At 38.5% G+C, this 22,608-nt stretch overlaps 1 protein-coding gene across 5 annotated transcripts in view; it reads right to left on the bottom strand.

The window, feature by feature from the left end:
- PPP6R2 (protein phosphatase 6 regulatory subunit 2) overlaps positions 1-22,608 on the bottom strand; it is a 298,731-nt gene that overhangs the window by 75,329 nt on the left and 200,794 nt on the right. For 3 of the 5 annotated variants that reach the window (XM_056573053.1, XM_056573055.1, XM_056573054.1), the window contains 3 exons: positions 16,302-16,457; positions 14,481-15,158; positions 12,632-12,717 (listed from right to left, as the gene is read on the bottom strand). In XM_056573053.1, coding sequence (XP_056429028.1) covers positions 15,107-15,158; positions 16,302-16,457 — 208 coding nt within the window. In that variant the 3' untranslated portion in view covers positions 12,632-12,717; positions 14,481-15,106. Of the gene's footprint in view, positions 1-12,631; positions 12,718-14,480; positions 15,159-16,297; positions 16,458-22,608 lie in introns of those variants that run through there. The other 2 variants (XM_056573058.1, XM_056573056.1) reach the window with 1 other exon arrangement.

Below are 22,608 nucleotides of genomic sequence, written 5' to 3' on the forward strand. Positions count from 1 at the left end.
GCTCTATTATACCAGTACCACCTCCCTGAACTTAATTATAAAAAACATGCTGTCTTTTCTCAAGCCCTTCTGGGTGGAGTGGTGACAAGGTTGATTTTGTTACTCTTACGGTTGTTATTGTGCCCGTGAGTCCCCTTTATGGTGCACAGCCATTTCTCAATCTCTACATTCCAGTGGGCAGGACCAAAGCCTGGTTGTCTACCAGCTGTACTCAAATATAGACTTGCTTTCTCTTACTTGTCTGGCCAATCCCTAAATAGCTCTCACTCCTCTTTGTTATGATATGGTGCTAATGAAAGCGCACTGGACTGAACAAGTTAGGGATGATAACAGAACAAGGGAAAGATGCCCAAAATGTTATGAGTAGTCAGAGATAAGAAGGAAGCCTTGACCTTAAATGGAAGCTTTGATTTACCTTTCTTTCAAAATATGGATCCTTTGGAAGACAGGTTCACAGATTGCAGGTACACAGCCTAGGATCTCTCCTGTTCACAGCACTAGCAAAGCCCGCCTCTTTTAGAGTTTTTTTTTTCATTTTTTTTTGGGGGGGGGGGGGGGGAGAGGACGTTAAGGAGTCATTCTTGGTAAATAGAATGATTTACAATTATGTTAGGAATCATAATACTACCATATAAGCTGCAATATCAGATACAATCCATGTGATTTAAAGAAAAAAAGAACATTGATTCTTACTTACCCTGCACAGCCTATTTGAACATAGTGAAAAATATGCAACTCTGTTGGTTGCACGTTTTTTCAGATGTAAAAAAATAAAATATTATAATAAACATGCCAAAGTTATTCTGATTAAAAGACACAATTTACACAAAAAATGTAGGTACAAGAACAAGGTTGTCTGCAAAGCATATTAAAAAGGTTACACACCTTTCATTTTATAACGATTAAGCTCATAACCTCTTAAAAACTATGTTGACACATACAGAACATGCTGCATATTTTGCTGCATATTTTCTGTAGCTGATTTGCCACTCATTGAAGTCATTGGGTAGCAAAATCAGCTGCAGAAAATAAACAGCAAAATATGCAGAAGATACTGTATGTGTGATTTCATCCTAAATCAAGTATTATAACATTCTTCTGGCTGCTAATAGAACAAGTTGATAGACACACACAACAGCTTAGTTGAACTCATTTTACTGCAACTTTTTCTGCTGAAAGTCATTCTGAGAGATGCAGTTTTATACCAAAATCCACTGTATAGTGCCTAATATAAAGTCTACACTTCCCATAATGTAAATTGCCATAGAAAGATGTGTGAAGACAATACAGAAGCCAGATGTTTCATCCTAGAAGTTATACACACCATTGTTTGCCAAAGTCACAGATTTTGTCACCAATGGGCATTCATCTAATGTGTATGTGGACCTTCCGAAGCAAATGTCAGGGGGGAGATGCTGTGTATGGCCAGCTTTACTCAGGAATGGTACTAGATAAACTAATGTATCTTTCTACAAAGTTTAGCTTGCTATGTAAATTAAATCCACAGGTTAACTGTACAATGATGTGTCAACTCAAAGACATAACCTTGCCCAAAAAATATATACCAATCTTTCCTGAAATCACTGAACTCCCCTCTAGTTTCTTATATTTCTGCATTAACATTAGTTTCATATAGTTACTATGTTGACCCAAAGGGGCACAATAACATAACATCAAATGAACACAGATAAATAAGGTGCTTAAGAAATATTAGATTTTTGGATCTGAAAGAATAAAAAAAAGATTTATACATTTCTGCAATAACTGAACAAATTAAATTAGGCTTTTTATCAGCCTTGTCTATTCTACATCTTCTGCAGCATGTCATGGAAGACTTGTACACACAATGTTCTGTACATGCATCTCTGTCTGAGTTTGTTTTGTAAATTGCATTGTAGACTATACACCTTTTTTTTTTTTTTTTTGATGCTTCATTTACCAAACAGCAATATCAACAAAATGTTTGCAGCAGCATTCAGAAGATGACTGTAACTCTGCACAATTCAATTGAAGAAGCTAGAAACATGAGGAGGAATAAAGAGGTAATAGAGTGAAACACAATCAGTGTAAGATAAAGGTACATTAATAACAGTAAAACAATGCTCCTCTAATCTGAAGGCTGGAATCACACATGACATTTTTATGGCAGTCTTTTATTCAGGGTTTTTTATTTATTTTTTTTTACTCCACAAAAAAAAAAAATTATTAAAGAAAAGACTGATGCTTGAATCCCCAATGTTTTGTATCCATTACTGTCATTTTAGCTTTACAGAGAGAATGTCTCTTCTTATTTTTGTATTCTCCTTTCATACAGCCATAGTCAAAATTGTTGATACCCACAATGCTCCCTAAAATAACTTGAAACTGACTAAAGTAATAATGAAAAACTGATGAAAAAGAGAAATTGGATTTGAATTGTGGTTCAAAAGAATCATTTTGAAAAAAAACATAATGAAACTGGCCTGGACAAAAATGATGGATGGTACTCAGGACTTTTGTTGCCAAACAGTTTGAGTCACTGAAAACAAGCGGTGACTTCTGCACTGTTCTTGAGCTATGTTGACCCACTTCTCATAAGATACTGCTCCAGGTCTCTCAGGTTTGATGGGTGGCTTTTCCAGACTACAGGTTTCATCTCCTTCCACAGATATTCAATAAGATTCAGATCATGGCTCATAGAAGGTCACTTCAGAATAGTCCAATGTTTTGCTATTAGCCATTTTTGGGTGTTTTTAGCTGTGTGTTTTGGGCCATTTAGCTGTTGGAGGACCCATGACCAGTAAATGAGACCAAGCTTCCGGACAATGCACAGCACATTTTGTGCCAGAATGCTTTCATAGTTTTGAAAGCAAAAAGAAAGTGGTCGGCACTACTCCTCTCACTATGGTGAACAGTCCCACTATTTTGTGATGCTCTGCTACTGGTAAACACAGTCCTATAATTCTAGAATGAAGAAGAAATCTGGAGAAGCACAATAAAGTGAAAAACAGCTGTAACCAATTCACACTGCATATGGCACTTTGGCGCCTCGACGAGTGAAAATATATTACAGTTTTTTTTCAGTCTGCATTTTAACGAATAAAGAAGTTTTCTGAATGAGGAGTTGCTGAACACACACTATTGTGGTTTAATAGTTTTGAGATTTCATGGTACCCTGCAGCAAAGCAGCCCTAAAACTTAAAGGGGTATTCCAGGCAAAAACTTTTTTTTTATATATCAACTGGCTCCGGAAAGTTAAACAGATTTGTAAATTACTTCTATTAAAAAAATCTTAATCCTTCCAATAGTTATTAGCTTCTGAAGTTGAGTTACTGTTTTCTGTCTAACTGCTTTATGATGACTCACGTCCTGGGAGCTGTCCAGCTCCTATGGGGATACTCTCCCATCATACAAGGGATATTCTCCCATCATGCACAGCTCCCGTGAAGTGACATCATCATTGAGCAGTTAGAAAGAAAACTTCAGAAGCTAATAACTATTGGAAGGATTAAGATTTTTTAATAGAAGTAATTTACAAATCGGTTTAACTTTCCGGAGCCAGTTGATATATAAAAAAAAGTTTTTGCCTGGAATACCACTGTAACCAAGCCTCCTCCATGCTTTAAAGTGGTACAGTGTTGTTTTCTTCATATGCTTCATTTATGCAACTGTGAACTATCATCTATCCAAAGGACATTCTCCCTGAAGCTTTGTAGCTTGTCAATATGCATTTTTGGCAAATTCTGTTCTCACTTATAATTTGCTGTTAACAGTGGCGTCCTTCTTGGTTTTCTTCCATTAAGTCCCTTTTCATTCAATTAGCGATGGATGGTGCAGTGTGACACTGATGTGGAAGTTGTTCTGGGCTTTTTGGTGACCAGATTATAAATCACTTTGATTTGTCATCAGTTTTACTATTGTGGCCACGTCCAGGGAGGTTAGGTATAGTCATGAGAACCTTAAACTTCTGAATAATATGTGCAACTGTAGTCAAAGGAACATCAAACTGCTTGGAGATGGTCTTATAGCCTTTACCATGTCTAGAATTTTCTTTTTAATCTTCTGAGACAACTCTTTCCTTGGCTTTCTGTGGTCCTTATTCAATGTGGTCCACACCATCATACCAAAGAGCAGAGGTGACTACTTTTCACCCTCTAATGGTTTATTCACACGTACAGTATTCTGCACAGGATTTTCTGCTGCAGATTCCTATGTAAACTAAATAACTGAACACAGCTTCAAATCCTGCGCATCAAATATGCGCAGTATACTGTATGCGTGAATAGACCCTAGGGGGGTATTTACACACACCAGATCCGCTCTCGTTTTACAGATGTGGATTTTGCAAGGCAATCAAAAATACATTAGAATTGCTTTTTAAAATAAGCAGTTGCAGTTCTGAAACGTCAAATCCACAGCGGATCCTGTGTGTGTGAATACACCCTAACTAGGCAGACTGGCTGATTAAGTTTAGAGACACTCACTCACAATTAGAGATGCTAATTGCAGGACACACTTTAGGTTAACATGTCTCTATTGTCAAATTATTTCCTATCTTTTCTAGGGGTATGATCATATTTGTCCAGGGCAGTTTCAGTTTTTTGTTTTTTAAAATGATTTTGTTGAACCACAATTCAAAAGCAATGTCTGATTTTCATCAGTTAATTTTTAGTAAAGTGTTATTCTTGTTTATATGTTTCTCTAGCACACAAGACATCATACTATGGAGATAGAGTGAATAAAATACTTTTTGACAAAAAAATATAGATATGTAAAAAAAATATATATACATAAAGCACATGTGCACTAATATTGATATGTATATGTAGACATTAAGGATGTACTATGTTGTTGGCTGATTGTTTCCTTCATTTATATGATCCACTATCCCTCACATGTCTGTTTGTTGCTCTTCTAAGTCAGGAACATAGGGGGTCATTTACTAATGTGATCCCAACTTTTTTTCTTTTTAGTTTAGCACCAAAATATGTTGCATGCTTGATGCGCCAGAATTTGCAACCAAAAAATCCCCTAAAAACCCACCAACTCTCCATTTTAAGCCTGAAAAGGGGGAGTGGCCATGGGGGAAATTGGTGTGACCAGCAGGGGAAAGGGGCGTGTCCCTAACAGCTCAGAGCAGGTGTAAAAAAGCAAAACGTAGAGAAAAGTGCCAAATACCATGGACAAAATACTTGTCAGGAAAAAACCCCACAAAGAAATCTACACTCCATTTTTAGTAAATCAGGGTCATAGTCTTTCCTTTAAGGCGGATCTGTCAACCGCTAAACAGGGGTAAAAATAAGCCCACAGGTAGACAGAACTTTTCACCAAGATTCTAGCCATGCTTTGTTTATCTCTCCATAGTCCTTTCCATCTGTGCCTTTTTGTTCATATGTAAACAAGGATGAAATGCCCAGAGGCATTCTATAGCATGGCATCTTATCTTATTCCCCAACTCTGGGTGATGAACAAGCCTAGTGGCTGTAAATCAAATGCAGTCTAAGGGTATTCAAGTGGGCACAGTCAGTAAACAAAAGCAGACGGGCTAGCTAACTGGGATTTTGCCATGCTGAGGAATGCCTCATTTACATTTTAACAAAAAGGGGTCTCAGTGCTGAAAGAATTATGGAAATAAAAAAGAAAAATCTAGAATCCTAATAAAAGGCCCTATCTGTCTTATTTTTACCACTTGAGCTGCTGTTTGGTCTGCTTTAATGCTCTAAAATAATGCTTTAATTCCCACACTAATATGGCTGAGTACGTGACAATCTCTGTGAGAAAATGCAGTTTAATGGTCTATTCACATGTACAGTATTCTGCGCAGATTTGATGCAGAGGATTTTCTGCTGCAGATTTAAAGGGGTTATCCAGGAAAAAACTATTTTTTTTAAATATCAATTGGCTCCAGAAAGTTAAACAGATTTGTAAATTACTTCTACAAAAAAAATCTTAATCCTTTCAGTACTTAGGAGCTTCTGAAGTTGAGTTGTTATTTTCTAAGTGCTCTCTGATGACACGTGTCTCGGGAACCGCCCAGTTTAGAAGAGGTTTGCTATGGGGATTTGCTTCTAAACTGGGCGGTTCCCGAGACACGTGTCATCAGAGAGCACTTAGAAAATAACAACTCAACTTCAGAAGCTCATAAGTACTAAAGGATTAAGATTTTTTAATAGAAGTAATTTACAAATCTGTTTAACTTTCTGGAGCCAGTTGATATTTAAAAAAAAAAAAAGTTTTTTTTCCCGGATAACCCCTTTAACCCCTTAACGACGAAGGACGTAAATGTACGTTCTGGTGCGTTAAGTACCACCTCACCGGGACGTATATTTACGTCCTTCGTCGTTAAGGGGTTAAAGGGGTTATCCCGGAAAAAACTTTTTTTTTTAAATATCAACTGTATAACAACAATACATTTACGTCCTAAGCATAACCGCGGGCATCGCAGCGATGCCCGGATCATGCGTGGCAGGTCCCGGCTGTTGATCGCAGCCAGGGACCCGCCGGTAATGGCGGACACCCACGACCCCTCAGATGCCGTGATCAATACAGATCACGGCATCTTCAGCATCGCAGTCACTTAAATGGATGATCCCATCGCCCGCAGCGATGCCGCGGCGATCCGATCATCCAGAACGGCAGACAGAGGTCCCCTCACCTGCCTCCGCTGCCTTCCGGGAGTCTTCTGCTCTGATCCGCCTTCCTGCAGACCAGAGCAGCAGATGACCAATAACCCTGATCAGTGCTATGTCCTATACATAGCACTGAACAGTATTAGCAATCGAATGATTGCTATAAATAGTCCCCTATGGGGACTATTAAAGTGCAAAAATAAAAGTAAAAAAAGTAAAAAAAAATTTGAAAAACCCCCTCCCCCAATAAAAACGTAAATTGTCCCATTTTCCCTATTTCATCCGCGAAAAGTGTTAAAAAAAATATTTTATATACATATTTGGTATCGCCGCATGCGTAAATATCAGAACTATTAAAATAAAATGTAAATGATACCGTACGGAGAACGGCGTGAACGTAAAAAAAAAAAGTACAAAATAGCTGCTTTTTTATAACATTTTATTCCCAAAAATTTTTATAAAAAATTAAAAGTTTTATATCAGCAAATATGGTATCAATAAAAAGTACAGATCATGGCGCAAAAAATGAGCCCTCTTACTACCGCTTATACGGAAAAATGAAAAAGTTATGGGTCTTCAAAATAGGGGGATTTTAAATGTACTAATTTGGTTAAAAAGTTTGTGATTTTTTTTTAAGCGCAACAGTAATAGAAAAGTATGTTTTCATGAGTATCATTTTAATTGTATTGACCCAAAGAATAAATAACACGTAATTTTTATCGTAAATTGTACGGCGTGAAAACGAAACCTTCCAAAATTAGCAAAATTTTGGTTTTCTTTTTAATTTCCCCACACAAATAGTATTTTTTTGGTTGCGCCATACATTTTATGGTAAAGTGAGTGATAGCAGTACAAAGGACAACTGTTCGCGCAAAAAACAAGCCCTCATACTAGTCTGTGGATGAAAATCTAAAAGAGTTACAGTAAATTCGATTAGTCACGAACTTCTCGGCTCGGCAGTTGATGACTTTTCCTGCGTAAATTAGTTCAGCCTTCAGGTGCTCCGGTGGGCTGGAAAAGGTGGATACATTCCTAGGAAAGAGTCTCCTAGGACTGTATCCACCTTTTCCAGCCCACCGGAGCACCGGAAAGCTGAACTAATTTTTGCAGGAAAAGTAATCAACTGCCGAGCCATGAACTTCGTGACAAATCGAATTTACTGTAAGTTCGCTCATCACTAGTCTGCGTCCTTAAGGCCCAAATGGCTGCGTCCTTAAGGGGTTAAGTGTAAACTGAATGACTGAATACAGCTTTAAATCATGCACATCAAATCTGCGCAGAATACTGTACACGTGAATAGACCCTAAAACTCACCACAAATAAAACCTGAAAATATTCTCTTTAAAATTAATAATTCGTGTTCCAAGTGGCTTGGGTGTTGCCCTAGCCACTTCCTTTCCACTAGAGCTCTAAGCATGATACAGTCAGGAAGCTGACAGATTAAATTGAATACATTGGCCCTGATTTACTTTTGTAAACCTGACCTGTTTTGTCTGCACCAGAATTGGAAAAAAAAAACCCGACTAAGTCTGGGTTCCCATTACGTTTTCCCCCATACGGGAGTGCATAAGGCAGGGGAGAGCTAAAACCTTGCGCTCCCATATGCCTTTCTATGCGCTCCCGTATGTAATTCATTTCAATGAGCCGACCGCAGTGAAACGTTCAGTCCAGTCGGCTTTTTCCCCGCACCTAAAACCGTGGTCGACCACGGTATTAGGTCCGGTTGTAAAAGCGCATACGGGGCAAAAATGAGCCGACCGGACCAAACGTTTCACTGCGATCGGCTCATTGAAATGAATTACATACGGGAGCGCATACGAAGGCATACGGGAGCGCAAGGTTTTAGCTCTCCCCTGCCGTATGCACTCCCGTATGGGGGAAAACGTAATGGGAACCCAGCCTTACTCTATATTTTACTGAGAAAGCCCGAAAAAAGGGGTGTAGCCATCGGGAAAAGGGGGCGTGGTCACCAAAAAGGGTTTTTACCCGACATTTTAGAAAAATCCCAACACATTTACTAAGGTTTCCACAGAAAATGTGGTGGATTTGAGCTCTGGAAAACCCCACAACTCAGATCATGTGTAAAAAATGCAAAATGTAGGGAAAAGTGTAAAATGTAGGGAAACATTAGTAAATACCGTGGGAAAACCCACAAAGAAAACAACACTCCACTCTTAGTAAATCAGGGCCATTATGTGTGAGATTATGTGTGATGCATACGGTGGTTGTGCCCAACTGAGCATCGATACAGCCAGAAACTTTTTTCTTTATATTTTACAAGGGCTGTGTCAGATTGAAAAGAAATGATACGAGCATGTAGAAAGTGGTTCCTCTGATTGAAGGCACTTCTCCCAGTAGATGTGTGGTTAATATTTTATTATATTACAACACGCTTTGATCCCGAACTGGGATCTTCATCAGACATACAGTACATGAGAAATGAACAAGTTGTATACATGACATGATGACCACTTCCGGATCACCGGAAAAAAGCTGTGTGCAAAATGTAGGTAAACGTGCAGGTAGCAAAAAATGCCGATTGCAATGAAATAATAAAGAATATAAAAAATATGCAAGTTAAAATAATCAATATAACAAGACTGCCAATAAGAACCCAAAATGTTAAAGACAATCATATATATTAAAAACTGTATGGATCAATGAGACAACTAAAACCTGAACTACAAAGCCAGTTCAAAATTCCACCAGTAGGTGGCAGTGTTGCATAGGAGTTCATATAAAGTGGTACGTGCGGAAGAAGAAAAACCCATACAGTCACTGGATCGCTGTATAGCTGCATAGTATGCCGGGTTTTGGAATATGACCAGCAGGGGTGTAAATTTGGATCCGCCCATGGACATATATGCTGAGCAATGAGAACACAGATGGTGAGTAATGTTAACAATGGTGTACAACTGATGTGGTAATAGGATGGAAATACCCCAGGAAAAAATACTGAGATAATTGAATCAATAGTTGATATGATATTATAGACAATGATGATGGTATAGACAAATAGTATAAGTGAGAAGGTGTATACTGGTATATAAGACCTGTTGTATTCTCGTAATGGATTAAAAATAGAATTATATAGAAGAGGATAAAAATATGAACTGAACTGTGTATTTCACTACAGAATAACTTCTAAAAGTTCATTAAGGCCATCCGGAACGAGAGTTCCCATAGGGTATATCCAATATACCTCCTTGCGTTTAAGCTGTTAAAATCTGTTTGAAACATCTTTGGGAATGCTTTCGAGGGGTGTGATTTTAATGGGATGTTCAATATCAGGGTGAACTTGTGCACAGTGTCTAGAGACTTTATGTAGCTGGAATTTATTTCAGACATTATAGCAGTGTTTATTGAGTCTACTGTGTAGAGACTGAGTAGTATGACCAACATACTGAAGGAGACATGTACATTGGTAAAACATAAACTACATAGTCAGATTGACAATCAAGCCTGGTTTTCGCCAGTTTTCTTGGAGGTTATACTTGTCTGTCCATGAGTAATTTCTGTGCAACATGAGCAGTTTTTTCTGTTACATTTATAACTCCTGAGTTTGTAACAGAATGTAATAGAAAAAACTATTTATCTATTTAGTCTATGTTCCTATAGCAGGACAATTTATGGCCCATCTTCGTGTGAATTCTCCACATCTATTGTCTTAAAGGGGTTCTCCACTGCCCTGCCTTCCGGAGCTCCGCTCGCAGCGTCCGGAAGTTTATTACACCGAACGCTGTGTGCGGGATTTCGTGTTCGAGGCCACCCCCTTGTGACGTCACACCCGCCCCCTCAACGAAACCGCTGTCACACCCCCTTCCCATAGACTTTCGTTGAGGGGGTGGGCGTGACATCACGAAGGGGCTGCCTCGAACACGGAAGACCGCACACAGCGTTCGGAGTAATAAACTTCCGGACACTGCGAGCGGAGCTCCGGAAGGCAGGGCAGTGGAGAACCCCTTTAACCCCTGCATATTTGTGAGATGTAACCTGTGTCCTTGGCTTGTGAGCTTAGATTTGCTTTGGACTTGATAAAGGGAGGAATCCCGAAAGCTTCTCTATAAAATTATGTTAGTCCAATAAAAAAGGTATTACAAGATACTGCAACATTTTTTGATTTGCATCCGCATCACTGGACTAATACAGCCACTAAAAATTACTACATTTTTCTTCTTACGCACGTACCACTTTATATGAACTCCTATGCAACACTGCCACCTACAGGTATTACATATCTCATTGATCCATACAGTTTTTAATATATATGATTGTCTTTTAACATTTTGGGTTTTTATATTGATTATTTTAACTTGCATATTATTTTGCTACCTGCACGTTTACCTGCATTTTGCACACAGCTTTTTTTCTGGTTATCTGGAAGTGGTCATCATGTCATATATAAAACTTGTTCATTTCTCATGTACTGTATGTCTGATGAAGATCCCAGTTCGGGATCGAAACGCGTTGCAATATAATAAAATATTAACCACACATCTACTGGGAGAAGCGCCTTCATTTAGGGGAACCACTTTCTACTTGCTCGTATCATTTCCCTACTGGGGATTCCTCGTGGCAGTCTTCCCGCATCTTTTCTCTCCAGATGCTACTTTAGGTGTTGTGCCCTGAGCACAACACCTAGGAGTAAGGACCCTATAGTTTTTTTAATGCTATTTTACCCTCATAACGGTCCTCACTAGGGACGTACCCCGTGTTGTTATTTCTTACTCCATTTATAGATTGAAAAAAAAAGACTAATTCCCTCTATCGAATTCAAAAGAGACCGCTAAAATGTAAAATGGGAGGGGGGATTTTAAAGAGAATAGCTGACAATTACACTTCCTTGCACACCACCAATCATTGCAAAATATATGAAAAAACTTTTAGGTAAATAGAGAAAAAAACAGACTTATAACGATATACATATGAGAGTGGAGGATACAATAATTACCTACTACACTCACCCCTGAGGGTCTTCACAATAATAAGGGAGGGTCCAAAATCCCCATCCTCCACCCACAGGAAAATAACCCCACATGTTCCATAACCATTAGATGCGGGGTTCCTCAGAAGTGTCAGGGTTTAAGCTGGGAGGCCATCCTCCACCCACAGGGTTGTTTCCCTATAGGTGGATTATGGCGTCCCAGCCTAGACACTGATACATCACTCATTTTCATTGGCTCACTTTGTGAAGGTTTTCAGATGTTTTCACTCTATAACTCACACAGCTAGGGCATTTTTCAGCCTGCTTTATTTGGCATATACAGCATTAGATCCTAGGCACTGGGCACTTTATGCTTACCGTATTCACAGATAGATTTTTCACATAGCACTTTGTTTTTTGTCTTGGGAGTTTATTGTATTCTCTACTCTGATACATATATATATATATATATATTTATTTTTTTAATGGTTTGTAACGTCTTTTTTCTCAATGTACCTAATACAATTTGATATATTTTGTAATAATTGGTGGTGTGCATGTGATTATAATTATCATCATTTCTCTTTTGAATCCCCCCTCCCCTTTTTTACATTTCAGTGGTGCCCATCTGTGCCTTGTATAATGTTACTATTGTGGTGCCATGAACTATTCCACCTGTGTCTAGAACTGCAGAATTCAAGTGAATATGTCTAGTAAGCAGTACTACAATGGTAGTATTAATGAATTAAAAAAAAGCATTTATTTTAATTTTATTTTTTACTAATCTCATATAATCCCTTTAATCTCTGGAAAGCTACTTTTTAAAACAAACAATGGGAATAATTTCTAAAAACAAAGCTCTATTTATTGACCTCTCATGTTTAGATGTTAAATTGAAGAAAAAAATAAACAGGTACAACATGTTATTAACAAAAAAAAAGAAAGGTAAAACAACAGCAGCCATGGACGATTCCTGAGGATATGGCAACACTTAATCACTTTAGCTTTTCATGGTTGTAGTAATCCAGATATATTTATTGGGTGTATCAATTATCAGTCTGGGTTTCCCCTTTAAAAAAGAGAAATAACTAAAACTCACCTATTCGAAAAACCCTACAATGAACTCCAAATCGTGGCAGCATATTCTTGCTGGCTCTATGATACTTTTAAAAATGCTAATACGGCCTTGAAAGAATAAACAAAGAGCAAAGATAAATGAGATACTATGGTCTGCTATGGTAAACCAGCATAGAATAGACGGTAAGCTCTTACATATATTCCATTTTTCCCCAGAAATGAAATAGCTTAATGTGGCCAGGACTTGCTCCCCTGCCCACACAGCTATCATTACCCCCATCTTATTCTGCTTTTAGACAGGGTAGCGTGGAACAACCAAAAGATTCACTTTTACACAGTTGTAGCGAATACCGCATCCGTTTTTGCTATCTCCCCTCATATTTCTTACAGTAAAAATAATAACCTAAAACGAAATTTTCAATAGCTGAACTTGCATACAGATCTAATGCAACTTACCATACACATGAAAAAAAAAAAAAAAGGAACACAACAACAAGTTGTTGAAATGTAACCGTATATCATATAAAAGTCAACAATGACAGGTCTCAAGACAATACTATGGCACACATTTTTCTGTGACATTCCTAAAAATAGCCAAATAAAATTTAAGAAGCATGGAAACAAAAAATAAAACTTATGGACAATGCAGTATTCTAATATACCAATTGTGCTTCTAAAATCATCACAAATTAAAAGACAATAATTTAAAATAACAACGTAAGCCAAAAAACATAAGGATAAAAGGTTTACAATGTCACATAATTTGCCAAAAAAAAGATTGCTCTCGCTGTTTAAAAATCCTGTTTAAAATACTCTAAGTATGGGCAATTTTATTTTCTTTCTACATTTCCGGTGGAAAACTTTTTTTTTTTTTTTTAAATCAACTGGCGCCCTCAAGTTTAACAGATTGATAAATGACTTCTATTTAGAAATCTTAATCCTTCCATTACTTATCAGCTGCTGTATGTTCCATAGTAAGTTATTTTCTTTTTGGATTTCTTTTCAGTCTGACCACAGTGCTCTCTGCTGATACCTCTGTCCATGTCAGGAACTGTCCAGAGCAGGATAGGTTTCCTATGGGGATTTGTTCCTGCTCTGGACAGTTCCTGACATGGACAAGAGGTGTCAGCAGAGAGCACTGTAGTCAGACAGAAAAGAAATTAAAAAAGAAAATGACTTCTTCTGGAGCATATAGCAGCTGATAAGTACTGGAAGGATTAAGATTTTTAAATAGAAGTAATTTACAAATCTGTTTAACTTTCTGGCACCAGTGGATTTTACAATGAATTGTTTTCCACTGGAGTACCCCTTTAAGAATGTTCCTGAAATGTGGGAATCAAGAATAAGCTTGGTTTGTATATGTGACACGGTCATATGTGAAGGGTTTGTGAAAGGGAAATGAGATTTTAGGAGAAGTACTGTGATTACTCTCTAGATGACCAAATTGTTATAACTAGATTTGCTTTGACAGCTTTTCAGTTCCATCATATACTAAGTATATTATATTGGCCATCATTTTTGAGAGGGTCATACCTCTAGAAGACCGCATCTTACTGCAATTTTTGTCAGTCGTCTTAAACAGATTTCACTATAATACAATAGCATAATATTTTTGGGTGTAAAGGAGCTGGAAATAAAGTGGGTTTGTAGATCAAGTTCTACTATTCTAAAACAACAAAGCCATTCCCATTTGCCGTTTTTTCTTGGGGAACATATTCAGAGTATACTGGACATGGAAAGCGGTTAGGATACTAGAAGTAAATTGTGCTGGCAGAGAGAGGTTAAAGATGTTTTGCTGCAACAGGTGAGAGTGATAGCTGTTGTAATTGTGGAAACTGTAGGATCTGTATTGGTATAAACTGCAGATTTACCTTTCAGAGGTCATATTTTAGCAAAGAAGTTAGACTTTCATAAAGTTATTCTTAAAATCTGTCCTTTTTCAAAATCAAAAGGTGGTTTGAAAGGATCAGAAGGTAAAGTGCATGGAAACAAAAGACTAACCCGTCTGTACCAGTTTATGTCCAGTGTTTTGCCACACTAGACCAGCTTGTGATCTGTTCTGCTGTTCACTGCTGAAAATGATCACATCTGCAAGCAAGCAGATAGACAAATTTGCACTAATATTTGGAGGATTATTGCTAAAATAATGAAGTTTCTCCTAAGATTGCAGACAAGGAAACACTACTTCAATCATGCTTATTTCCGAGCTGCCTTGTACAGCTTTCAACAACAGGTATGATGACAGAAGGATATGGAAGAAGCTGCAGAGGCAGGAGGCAGTATTTCTTTCAAGGGTCTGAACCAACACACCCAGAATTGTATTTCCAAGTCTCAGTTCAGCTTGCTGTATATCCAATAGTTTTGCTATTTTCCTGCAGTGCTCAATTAATTGGCATAAGGTTCTCAAAACAAACTAGATGTTACTGTTTCTTCACAAAGGTCCCTGGGAATACGAGGTCCTGCCTCACACCCGATGTAGATTGGAGCTGAAGTTCTGTCATGCAGGCCCATTTAATGTAGCTTCAGAATTCAGGGTAAGATCCTCATGACTGTAAGAAAATGAAAATTTAGCAACCTTAAGCATATTGTTTAATAACCTAAAAAGCAAGCACTGTTTTTGTAGTACATTAATCTAGAGCACACTGACTGAAGAAAGCATGAGGGCAGAGATGGATAAAAGGGAGTGTTTGGCAGGATAATTCTATTTTGAAAACCGGCAAAGTAGGGAAAATAATCCAAAAAGCATTACTCACCAGTCACATTATTCCCCACAGCTACCATTCTGACACTTACCAGGGCTTAGGTGTTCTTCACTTCCTGGTGACCTCTAAACACACAGGAAATGCCTACTTAGCCAATCACAGCTGCTGCCAGTGATTGGAGATTTCCTTCAATTTCCTATGTCTCCAGAAACTGCCCGTCATTTATCTTTAGTGTATTTAATGTAACCCCTTCGAGCCAAAAGCAAAACGCAACAAAATGTTTGGAGTGATTCACGAGTGTGGTAACAGAAGAATATGAATTATCAGTGGGCCTGAAGAATTCCCAAGTGCAAAACTGCCAACAGATCTAGTCTACAGTGCTTGAAAAAGGTGTGTAGAATGTAAAATGTTGCATCAGTAAACTTCCAATTATTTATATGCTTTTGCATATACATATACAGAATTACCATTTTTCATTAATGTTTTGTGTTTAAATCTTTTTTTTTTTTTTTTTTATAGAGATGGAGCAATTTTGCCATTGTTATTTTGGTCTAGTTTTTACTGTCTTCCCCATGGGTTAAATTTATACGTTCACTATAATCTATGGGCTGTTATGACGGTAATACTAAATTTACATGGTTTTATTGTAGTATACCTCTTCTGCACAATAAAAAAAAGGTTCATAGGGTTATGCACTGGTTATTGGCTGTGGCCTACAGAGTGGCACTGTTGTCCACGAGATGCTGATTGACAGCCTTTTGCCTTTGTGCAGTATAGACAGAAAGCAATGGAGAGAACAGCACCCCCTTGAGTAACATAATCCTATTTATTCCACTAATGCGTTGGAATAAAAATCTGTCACTGCTGCATGCTTCTGTATCTGGTGACAGATTCTCTTTAGTGTAAACTTATGAAAGACACCTTGTTCTTAAAAAAATGTAAATTTCGTTTTTAAATAAAAATGTGTTTTTCTACAAATTTTGCACTTACCTCTTCTCTTTGCAAAGGCCCTGTGAATTTGTGCAAGGTGAACCCAACTTCTGTTCCTGTGATTCATCTTCAGTATTGGCATTACAAGAGTGTATTTCATTTGCACATCTGGTATCAGCAATAGTCAACTGATCAATGACTAGGGTATCAGGATTACTGTGGAAGTAGAAGGTACTGAAATCAATTTTTTAAATCATGGAGAAGAATTCAATTTAACTATTAAAATTCAAATAAACCAAGGCAATCGAATATAGTTATATTACATTTCTAAATTATTTATTCACAACCTTGTGTGTGCAATTGTTCCTTTAGTGTAGATATGAAAGGTATATTATGTAATATCCATGAAAAGGCAGAAAGAAGTAGAAATGTCACCAACATGGACAAGCAGGACATGACAGTCCTAGGACTTCCTCAATTCCCCACTAGCAAGATATTACAGATCTCATTAGTGACACAAGGAGTAAAATACCATGTGCTTCATATTACTATAAGTGCTATTCATATCCATACCCAGATATGGTTTAATATATGTGGCTAAAAAAATAGGAGGAACAGTATGAATAATGTTTTTTTACATTTAAAGAATAATATTTGTAGATTCTGCCATGAAAAATAATACCGTAACCTGCACTTTACATACAGACTTTACCACCATTAATTTACAACATACAACCCATCTAAAAGAAGAGTAAAAATAAGGGAAGCACCAAAATATCAGCCACCGAAAATGAACGTCCGGAAATGTATCTTTTGGCATTTTCGGCTAAGGAAATTTTCCACCGATAATTTCGGGGGGCGTGGCTTAACTCCTAGGGGACACAGGGCGTAAAGGTATGACCTGGGCACCTGGAACTTAGCACACCAGGACGTACCTGTACACTCTGAGTCCCGCCATGGCTATGACGTGAGTGCAGGAGCTGCGTTGGCATCATTGATCAAGCGCAAAAAATGAGCCCTCATACATGTCCGTATACGGAAAAATAAAGTTATAGGGGTCAGAAGAGGACAATTTTAAATATACAAATTTTGTTCAATAAAGTTTGACTTTTTATAAAAGTAGAGTAATATTAGAAAAACTATTTAAATATGGTATCATTTTAATCACATTGACCTACAGAATAAAGACAACCAATTATTTTAACCATAAAGGTACACTGCGCAAAAACAAAACAAAAAAAAATATAGCAAAATTTGTGGTTTTCTCTTCAATTTTCCCTCACAAATAATACTTTTTTTGGTGTCACCATACATTTTAAGGTAAAATTAACGGTGTCATTACAAAGTACAATTGGGCACGAAAAAAACAACCCCTCATGTGGGTCTGTAGGGGGAAAAATAAAAAAGGAATGGCTCTTTAGCAGGTGAGCAGGAAAAAGCGAAAAAGCTAAATTTTTATTTTCCTGTGTCCCAAGGCCAAAATGGGCTGTGTCCTTAAAGGGGTACTCTGGCGCTAAGACATCTTATCCCCTATCCAAAGGATAGGGGATAAGATGCCTGATCGAGGGGGTCCCGCCATTGGGGACCCCCATGATCTTCCACGCCGCACCCCGCTAGAATCAGTCCCCGGAGCGTGTTCGCTCCGGGTCTGATTACTGGCGATCACGGGGACGGAGCATAGTGACGTCACGCTCCGCCCCCTCAAAGCAAGCCTATGGGAGAGGGTTTGACAGCTGTCACGCCCCTCCAATAGACTTGCATTGAGGGGACGGAGCGTGATGTCACACGGGGGCGGAGCCGTGACGTCACTATGCTCCGTCCTCGTGGTCGAAATGGACTCATCATGAGGACCTCCAGCAGTTCCGGAAGCCGCTAAAGGTGGGTGCTGCATGGTAGATCCCGGGGGTCCCCAGCGGCGGGACCCCCGCTATCTGACATCTTATCCCCTATCCTTTGGATAGGGGATAAGATGTCTAGGTGGCAGAGTACCCCTTTAAAACGTTAAAGTGGGGCCTGGCTTGGAATTTGCTTAGGAAAATCCGGCAGAAGAAGCGCAGTTGGTGCCAAGTACCAGAAGGATCACCACATCTCACCCAGGATCTATACATCTGAAACAGGGCCAGTACGTAATGCCTGATGCATTTTTCCCACATTGGCCCATAGTTTAATACGGGGCCAGGGCCAGTTTAGAATACAGGGCGTGATATTTATTTTATTATTATAAGCATATAGTTTTTAATTTCACAAATGTATTTAATTAAAATTCACAAGTTTATTTAACAAAAAAATTCTGATAATACAATTTTATAAAACCTATATAAAAAAAAGTGGGTGGGGTTTCACTTTTTGGCCAAGCACAGCCTAAATTTTCGGTTTCGGCCTTTCGGTGCATCCCTAATAAATACAATATAGGCAAACCAGCAACATAATAAGAATGCTGCAGGTTAAAGGAAATCTGTCAGCTTTATATCATACTCAGGGCTCAAGTGTCAAGAAGTTTGTGCTGAGCATAGGAAAGCACACCTCCTCCGTCTCCCACCTCTTTCTGTCATAAATAATTGACATATAGAGCTTGGCCTCCATCACTGAGCCTTGTATGCCAATAAGATGGCATGGTGGATGGCATGCCTCCTACGGCTCAGCACAGGCTCCTTGACATTTCAGCTTTGGGCATATTGAAAGACTACCTATAGAAATCTACAGAATCCTCTAAATCCCCCATTGGAAAATCCCTTTCACATGTTGTATTCTGCTTGTTGCACATTTCCAGTGCAAAATCCACCCTAAAATTGTCCCAAATCTGAATGTGGTCTAACACACAAACAAAATACTGTATTGTATTAAATATAATGTAAGTGTGTACCAGCTCACCTTCAGCTGCTAGCGCACGAACTGGCGTGGACTACGCCCAAGTAAGATGCAGAAAGAAATAGAATGTCCAGCGCTTGACTCAGAGAGCAGTAACTTTTAATTAGAATCCACAGGAAAACATACAGGAACACAAATGCGTGTGACGTGTTTCGGCTTGTTGTCACCAAGCCTTAGTCATACACTGAGTGTATGACTAAGGCTTGGTGACAACAAGCCGAAACGCGTCACACGCATTTGTGTTCCTGTATGTTTTCCTGTGGATTCTAATTAAAAGTTACTGCTCTCTGAGTCAAGCGCTGGACATTCTATTTCTTTCTGTATTAAATATAGTTGTACTGTCTATAAACATTATGTAAACATGCAATTTAGGACAGGAACATCTTCTATAGAATATGGTGTGAAATTTCACAAAAGCTAGCTGCTTACGGTAATCCATACCCACCATGCAAAGCAGTAGAGACAAAACATATGTACTGCATGCAGTTCAAGCAGACTAGTGTCTTAAAAACATTCAGTGCACTTCAAATGCTTGCCAGGAGGAGGGAGAATCTCAGTGGATTATTAAACAACAATATAATGAGTTACTAAAGTAAGTGTAGAGAAAGAACCCTGATCAACTTCTCAACAAATTTTGGTTTACATAAATACATGTCAGTTCCTAAATGCAGAGGTGGGTTTCAAATTTTGAACACATTCCCTACTTGCCATGACAGATTCTGTATTGACAGATTCCGTATTCATTATTGTAGTTGTTGTTTCTTCCATAAGTGTTGCATTACAAGTAAACACAGCAATGATATGACACTGGGAGAATACACAAAGCCAGTGTGTAGATACAATTTAGAAGGAAAAAATAGTGGCATTCACCGGATAGTACGTAGATAAAATCTATTATAACTATAATAAATGCCCAATGCTCCTCAGAGCTTTCTTGTGGCTTCTCCTGTGTCAGAGTTTATTTTTACAATAGACATTTAATAAAGTTAAGAAAGAATTTATCTACTAGATGGTGAGTGACACTACTTTTTCCTTCTACATTGTACCTATTTTTGGCCTTATTTTTTAATGGACAAGCACCACAAATTGTTGTTTCTCTCTCTGCTATGTGTGTAGGACTCCTTTGTACTTCAAGGTGAATTAAAATATAGGTGCTGGTGTCATCTCTTGCCTTTCCTGTACATTCATTGTGTAGTTTTTCCAATATATCTGGTCCAACTGCCATGATCTCTTCCAGTTTGGCCTCTTCAGAGTCTGACCACTAGATATCACTGGCACCTCACTTTTTACAGCAGATGTTTATCCTCTATACTAAGACAAGCTCTTCACAGTACCACACACTGCACTCTCTAAATATAATACTGCCATACACTGAGCCCCTTACATTACTACTACTATGCACTGTTCCCCTTGAAATTCATTATAACACAAATTGTGTACTCTGATAATTATAATACAATCCAGAGGAAAAAACAGGCGAGTGGTACTCACTTGTAAAATCCAAGACATTTTTATTCAATTGGAGTACATCACAGCCAAATGCAGAGCAGAAACAGGGTTATGATCGTTTTGCATACCATGCTATGGATCTGTTGAACCATTGTATGCCTTCTGATCGTAAGACATGTCTCTGCATTGCATTTGGCTGTCATGTCCTAATATAAATAATGGTATTAATGCAAAAGGGAAGCTGTTCGTCTGTTTTATGCATCTATATCAATTGAGAGCTGAGCACCATGGATATACACAGCTGTGATTTGTGGGAGTGTGAACTGCTATACTATGAAGGAGGAGCAGTGCCAAACTCTTGTGAACTCTTTTGAAATTAATTATAATACACACCAGGCCTGGCTAAAATAAATGTAATTAAACTGATATATCTTTCATCGATTTTTAAACGTCTCTCAAAAGGAGAGTGATACATCAGAACCACAAAAATCTAACCTTCCCAACACTTTTCTCTGCCCGAAATGAATTATAATACACATTGTTTTCCCTTATTTCATTTTATTAAACTGTACCCTCCCCATAGTAATATGCTGTGCCTCTTCCATGTTAATACACTACATCCCTCCTATTTTAAATATATTGTGCCCCTTTTTTGTAATACACTTTGTAGAGTTAAATTGAGGGAGCACAATGTATACAAGTGAATGGAACAGTTTCCCTCTAAATACAGCAGTATAAGATGCTCACCTGTCCCTGCTCTGGCCTGCTATATCCTTGCACATAGGAAATAGCAGGATGCAGGCAGCGAAATAATGTAATCACACTAAATGCATTTCAAAAGGAAAACTGAATCAGCAGTTCCCATCCCCGCTGTTATTTTGCACACAGAATAAGAGAGAACTGACTGAATGCCACCCCTGTCTAAATGAACATTAAAACAAAAAATATTACAATAGTACACAATAGTACAGTGAATTCAGAAAATATTCAGAGCCCTTCACTTTTCCACATTTTGTTGCAGCTTTATTTTAAATGGATATTTTGTCAAGGTAAATATGTCCTGAAGCATTATAATACTGGAAAAACACAGTGATCTCTACCAGTCCTCAATTGAAGGAATATGGGAGCACCTGAACTTTTTCTAAAGCTGTCTGACTAAACTGAGCAATTGACAGAGAAAGGCCCTGATAAGTGAGATGACAAAGAACTCAATATAGTTACTCTGAAAAAGCTCCAGAGTTCAGATATTACATATCTTTCAAATAAAACTCTTTCTGCAGTACTCCACCAAATATTGCTGAGTAACTATAAAGAAGTCATTCAAAAAGGCACATGAAAGCCCACTTGGAGTTTGCTAAAATGCACTTAAAGAGGTCTTCTAACTTAAATTAACTCTTTCCCTATCCACAGGGTCCCCTCACCTGCATTCTCCAGAACGGTGCCTTAGCTCTTATTTTGAATGGACCGGCTCCTGTGGATAAGGGGATAAGTTCAGTTAAGTCTCAATAAAAAGGTATCCTCTATTCTAAGAATAGGGGATAAGTGTCAGATCGCAGACGAAATGACCGCTGGGACCCCCGCCATCTCCTGTATGCCCCGACAGGACCCAGGGCGTACGCCCATGGGAACTTCGGTCCCTCACTCAGCAGGCATCCCGTGACAATGAATTCACACCAGCGATTTCGGTCATACGGGTCACGTGTGACCCGATGACCCAGGGTTAGATGGTGATCAGCAGTGTAGTATACACCGTCAATCACCTCCTGTAGCTAGGGGGAGGTGGTGATCCAGTCACCCCCCCAGGAGCGCTGCTATTGGCCGGACGATCAGTCCGACCAATAGCAGCCAGCAGAGGAGGGGTTAATGTCCCCCTCTCTCAGCTCTGCTCACCCACAGAGTTCATTCAGGGGGCAGAGCTAAGAGAAAGAGCCAGGGACCCCCCACTGTGAAGATCTGAGCCCCTCAGGGCTGAAGAAGTATCTGTAGTGCAAGGTGAGTTTGTATGCAGGGACAGGTAGGAGGTTAAAAAAAAAAAAAGTGATCCCCTAAT

The sequence above is a fragment of the Hyla sarda genome, chromosome 4 (genome assembly GCF_029499605.1).
Source record: "Hyla sarda isolate aHylSar1 chromosome 4, aHylSar1.hap1, whole genome shotgun sequence".
NCBI classification, from domain to species: domain Eukaryota; kingdom Metazoa; phylum Chordata; class Amphibia; order Anura; family Hylidae; genus Hyla; species Hyla sarda.